Source organism: Acipenser ruthenus, chromosome 3, assembly GCF_902713425.1.
Source record: "Acipenser ruthenus chromosome 3, fAciRut3.2 maternal haplotype, whole genome shotgun sequence".
NCBI lineage: Eukaryota > Metazoa > Chordata > Actinopteri > Acipenseriformes > Acipenseridae > Acipenser > Acipenser ruthenus.
This window is the reverse complement of record NC_081191.1, coordinates 85,711,386-85,717,385: the sequence shown is the minus strand read 5'-3', so window position 1 is coordinate 85,717,385 and position 6,000 is coordinate 85,711,386. Positions and strand designations below refer to the sequence as shown.

At 39.2% G+C, this 6,000-nt stretch overlaps 1 protein-coding gene and 1 long non-coding RNA gene across 8 annotated transcripts in view; one reads left to right on the top strand and one right to left on the bottom strand.

Annotated features, from left to right (window-relative positions):
• Nucleotides 1-242: 242 nt before the first annotated feature.
• Nucleotides 243-2,469, bottom strand: LOC131724968 (uncharacterized). The gene is made up of 2 exons (XR_009320367.1): nucleotides 2,254-2,469; nucleotides 243-825 (listed from the first exon to the last, which is right to left on the bottom strand). It is a non-coding gene; the product is annotated as an uncharacterized LOC131724968 (long non-coding RNA).
• Nucleotides 2,470-2,581: 112 nt separating this feature from the next.
• The window catches only part of LOC117435698 (aspartyl/asparaginyl beta-hydroxylase-like), a 44,626-nt gene continuing 41,207 nt past the window's right edge, over nucleotides 2,582-6,000 (top strand). For 3 of the 7 annotated variants that reach the window (XM_034059059.3, XM_034059058.3, XM_034059056.3), the window contains exon 1: nucleotides 2,585-2,815. In XM_034059059.3, coding sequence (XP_033914950.3) covers nucleotides 2,767-2,815 — 49 coding nt within the window. In that variant the 5' untranslated portion in view covers nucleotides 2,585-2,766. Of the gene's footprint in view, nucleotides 2,816-6,000 lie in introns of all 7 variants that reach the window. The other 4 variants (XM_059018135.1, XM_059018127.1, XM_059018118.1 and 1 more) reach the window with 3 other exon arrangements.

Here is a 6,000-nt window from a genome sequence, read left to right as displayed (position 1 = left end):
CCTTGGCTTAATTTATGTGTATTTAGGAATAATTTCACCATCCATGCAGTCAGGAATCATTCCCAAAATTACTCTGGAATAAGACTGATAAGGTTTGCTTTACACAGGACTTATGCCATCCAGCCTGTGTAAAGTTAGGAATCTGTTTCCCCCTACCCTTTATGCCTGCCTCCACCTTGTGTATACTTACAAATCTGTTTCCCCCCCACACACTCTGAGAATGGAAGACATCAGATAGTATGTTTCATTCAAAATATACCTTTAATTAAAATAAAAACAAATACAATTAAATAAAATGAATTCTATCGGATGCGTGGAGAGTCCCAGCTGGTCGACATCATGAGGAGGGGCAGCAGCTTTCTCTGGGACAGAGGAAGTGGAAAGCAGGTGCATGCTGGCCAATATCTGAGCTACTCGGTGGTTCACAGCGCCTCCTCGTCTCTACTGAATTGAAGAGGGGCTTGTGCTGTTTTGAAATTTGAGGTTGTATAACAGAGGGGGCCTGGTACTGACGTTGCAGCAGGGTTTCCTTTATCACCCGTACGTACTCCTCCATCCCGCTCAGCTGCTCCGGTGTGCTCTCGTCAGCAGCAATACAGTTCTCATAGCTCTGTTGGAGTTCTGCAATAGTGTGGGTTAGGAGGCCATTGCTGCTCACGAGAGCACAGAGGGCTTCATAGTTCTCACGATGGCGCTCCACCTGTATCAATTCAGTTTGCTGCTGGAGCACCGTTGCGAGAGACTCAGCAACAGATCTAAAGCTGTCCGTTATAATGCCAGCGAGATGGCGGAGCTCCTGGACAATCACTGATGACAGCAATGGATCTGAAAAAAAAAAAAAAAACACATTGCTTCGAGTACGCGTAGCTACATGCTTCATCCAAGATGGACGACTTCCTGTTTCCGCCCACCGTCGGATCGACATGTCTATGGGGAAGTGTACTACCAACCTTACACTGCGCCCTTTCTGGTCAAGAGGGAGATTTACAGCATTGACTGTTTCTCCCTTTCACATAGCTATATTGAGATTTATGTGAATGGAGGATTCCTTTTGTTGTCTTAGTTTCACACACACACACACACACACACACAAAAAAAAAACACACACACAGGCCTATTAACTAATATCAAATTATATAAAACATTTCTGACTTCTGTCCATCTAAAATACTGTTTTACCAATGCATATATGTTGTGACAGTATACTTAAAGAATTGTATAGGTCTCTGGCACACCCTTTCCCACACTATTCAGACAGAAACATCTTATTGCATCTGTGAAACCAAAATAGAGGTGTTCGGTCTCAGTTATATGAAGACAAGTGCCAAATAATGTTAGTAAAATAACATTGCTTGCAAAATAAATACAGTGCTAAGAAAAACTTATGTTACAAAGGTTTATAAGTGTATGCATATATATCTATCTATCTATCTATCTATATATATCTAAAGCTATATATCTATATTTCTTAGTTATTGATTTATACAGTTGGGTTTTTACTGGAGCAATCTAGGTAAAGTACCTTGCTCAAGGGTACAGCAGCAGTGTCCCCACCAGGGACTGCTGCTATAAATATATTCGCAAAAAGGAAGGAAATTATTTGCAAAAAACTTAGTTAATCCATCAGTTAGGGTTGACATCAGGGGTCGGCAAATTGTTTTTTTTTTTTTTTTTTTTTTTTAATGTCCGTCACTACTCGATAAGGTGTCGACCCCTGGTTGGTATTAAAAAGACAAAAGTAGGGACATTCTAAAGGGAACCAATCTTGCAGGCTGTGACCTGAGCTTCAGTGCGCTTCGAAGACTAAAGTCATGGCTTCATAATTCTACAGAATGACTCAGAAGTGACTGATATAGCTATTTGCACAATCATCACTCGTGACATTGTGCCAACAATTTATATGCCAAATAGCATTCCTCTCTGAATGTACATTAGATCTTTCCATCTGCAATCGCCGGGGGGGGGGGCACTGCTCCTGCCTTCCCCGTGCATGCAGTGGAGCGGAGGATAGTATGAGCGATGAGCGGAAGTTTTTCAACACAAGCTCTTCGTTCAGATATCTTGGGTGCGTTCACGGAGATCATTCTGCGCAGATTCTGTGCAGACCCTGATCATCTAAGAATGATCTCCGTGAACGCACCCACCGTCTTAACCCAGGATTTGCATATCACATGAGAGTAAAAAGTGAGTAAACTGTCCCTTACATGAGAAGTGGGTAAACGCTATTATTGCCCAAATTAAAAGTGTGTTTACCTGCGTATACCCTCGATTACACCACTGCTTCCAAACCATATGAAAATGAAGTTTAATGAACTCGAACCCGTCATGTCCAATCTCATCCAAAGTGACCAACAATAAACCCTACCAACACTTCTTTGATTCTAACTTCAGCACACTAAGCAAGCAACAACTATGTTCTCGCGAGATCCATCCCTTCCATGTTGCCACGTTCCAGTGTGCTGGCAGATGGGCGGTGCTAGCCTGTGTATCTCGAAAAACACAATTCAACCTAATCCCTCCTCTTTGATGTGATTGGGTAGAATGTTCTCTCACACAGCTAACAGTTTAGTGGACTGGAGAGATCCAGTGCCAATCAATAAAAGAGAAATGTGCCGGCGTGTTTGATTGAAGGGGATACGGATTTGGTTTTCATAGGATTCATTAGGATTGAGGAAGCAGGACATAGGATAGTTTATCCTGGTAGGTACTTGTGGTGGTGCTGCTGTTGTGCAATAAGTTCTTATTTATTATTAGTGTTGAAATAACATGGCTCCAAAGAAAAATGCAAGAGGACACAGTGTGGGACCAAAAAAAGGTAGGTGTCAATCATGCATTTTCCTAAGGGATGTGCAGGCTTCGTTATTTTATATAATACTGTGTGACCTAAAAGTTAATCAGGCTGATACAATGTACATTCATTCTCTCATGCATCCATGCTAAATGTTGAATAAGATAACAGTTTGCACTGCAGAAATATTGTATTCTTCTAGTAGTTTAGTAACTGATTTCATTAGCACACGATGATCATTATGCTACCAGTACAACTGCAATGCCTAGTTCACACACCCTAGTCTCTGTAAGTCGCCTTGGATAAAGGCGTCTGCTAAACAAACAAACAAGAATGCTTCCGTTTCCACAGCGGTGCTGACCAATATAAGGTAATATCCATAATATCAGCAATTGTCTCTGTCGATTCACGCCAGCCAGTCAAACAAACCTTATTTCCTAATGGTTCAGGACTGTAGAGCCAAAACTTGTGTGTGTGTCTATATATATATATATATATATATATATATATATATATATATATATATATATATATATATAAATCTCCAGTAATTAACTGTAATTATTTGAAAGGCAACTAGCCTTTGTGCATTTCGGATCTTCTTTTTAAAATATTTTTTTATAAATTATTTTAACTAAAATGCGCGATTTTAAAGTTGTATAGTTTTGCAGTTATCAAAATATTGAAGGTGGTTGTTTTTCTTTGCTCCTACTATTAAGTACAATAGATCTCCATATCAAATTCTGCAAAATCCACTTTTTGTGTGCTTGTGAATTACTGTAGATCGCTAACTAACTTCTGTATTAAATCACATACTGTAACTGTACAAAAAAAAAAAAAAAAAAAATCCAAGCCCAGTGGCCTGTAAGCATTGTTAGGATCTATTAGTATATGGGTGAATTACAAGAACAAAAGGCCAGCTCAGCAGGATGAAAGTCACTCAACACTCCTGTTCAGTTTTCAGACAGCCGATTTTCACTAGTGCACATGTGTCAAAAAGTGGAGAATTGTGGGAGGGGTACACGTGGCTTTTTGGAATGCTTAAAAAAAAAAAGGACCCCAGCCAGGATGGATCCATTATCCCAGCCATGTTAATGCTATTTTACTGTAGGCTCATTCCTGAGAGGGAGGAATAAGGACCAGATGCTGGAGCTTTTAGCAGTCTCTTTAAAAAAATAAAATACAAAAAAATAAATAAATAAATAAACTTTTATGACTCTGGGACAAGTCACTGAACCCCATTGTCTGTTACCCAGCCAGGAGCATTAACATGAAAGCAACACCTTTAGAGGTATGTTGCTCATTTGGTAAGATGGCTATGAGACTTATGTCTTTACAGCATTCAAATATCAAATACATTATTTACTATATGATTGTCTGGATGCATCACATTGCTTTTGCATGATAGCAGATTGCTTCCATCTTGCTGGAAACATTCATAGCTAGCCACAGGAAATGAAATCTCTTTGAGCCTGCTGGTGGTGGTTGGACAACTCTCGTTGGGTACTTTATTATTGCTATTAGGCTCCTTTCATGCTCTATGGGAGCATAATTAATATAGCTAGTGTATGGGGGTATCTTGATCTACAACAGTTCTATTAAAAAAAGTTTCCTTGTTGTCTGTGGTATTTGTACAGTGGTAAGTTGTTAGAAATGTGTAAGCTTGCAAGTCAACATATGCGCATATAAACAAACAACTTGAGCACACAGAATTAAAATATGTAGAGTATACTTGCAGCTTGTTCTCCCAATCTACTGGGATTGCAACCTCTATATATAAAATGAGTTAAAGTAATAGATTTTTTTTTTTTTTTACTAACAGCAATTTTTTGTTTGTGCAGTAAGCACCCCTTTTGCCTCTCATCAGAGTGTAACCATTCACCTGCCCCCTGCAACACACAGTTGATTTACATTTGTTCTATGTGTTATTTCTTAGTGATGTTTTTTCTGACCTCCGCTTGGCTCTTCTAGTGTTGCAGGTGTGCAGGTTACTGGTTATGCTTTGGTCCTTTTTTAGGATGTATGAGTGAATGTTTTTAAAAGTCACCAGGCAGAGGAATACATTCGATAAGATAACTGATATTTCATATCCCAAGTTGTCTACAGGTAAACTAGTGCCATGTTTCCACTGCCTGGTGCTCCTGTCTACAGCTGCCCACGGCAATAAAACAGGATGTCAGGTTTTGGATATCATACTCGATGTAGCAATACTGGCTACAAAGGAAGTGCGGCATCATATAGCCAGCATTTGTTTAAACTAGTTGTTTACAGGCGTGATGAAACATGTGGAACTTGACATATAAAAAATAAGCAACGTTAGCAAAAACAAAAAAGCATTTTTAAGACATGCACAACATTACTTAACAGCATGGTGAAGGAACTCAGCAGAACAGGAAAAACAAATTGCTCGGCGGCTTGTTTCTGATTCAGGTTTTATTCAAGAGTTCGAACAATTTCAGATTTTTTGCAGCAAGAGAAACAGTGGCGTGGTTTGCCGTTTGTTTACATGCCATTGTGTAGCGATGAGGTGCACTCGTGGAAATCCGAATACAAAACGAGTCAATGATATGACAGCGGTCCTGGAAAAATGGAATAAACCAAGCCGTGTGCCTCAAGAATCTTGCAATAAGTCACTTTTGAAAAGACTGAATAAACCATTTTAATTTAAGTTTGATGGTGATGAGTTATCAGGTTACAAAACAGTACTGGATCAATTGTGAATGAATTGCTATCGATGCCAAGAAGGTGTTTTTTTAAGGGAAGTTCCTGTTCCTTTATCAGGGAGCTTTTACAATGGGGAAAAATCAGTTTCACCACAAGGGTGTTCTCTTAGGCGGAGTGTTCTCTTAAGAGGTGTTCCTATATGCGGGACTACTGTATTGGTTTCTTAGTACACATATGTCTTCTGTGATTCCTTTGGTCAAATTCATGAGTGCCGTACAAGAAAGATCCTGCCACAGAATATACAGCCACAGAGACAAAATCACTCTGTAATTCACTCCATCTTGGTTTATTTCATGGCTCTAAACAATAGTGAATCTAAACATTACTGTTTCATTAGGTAAAGACTTAAGTGGGGCTCTTTGTGAAAAATATCTAACAAACCATGCAGTCTGTCTAGGATATTTATAAATAAAAGTGCATGGAAGGGTGTAAATGCTGGTGGTAGTTATATCTGGCACATATCAATAGTAGATCATGCATTATTTTAA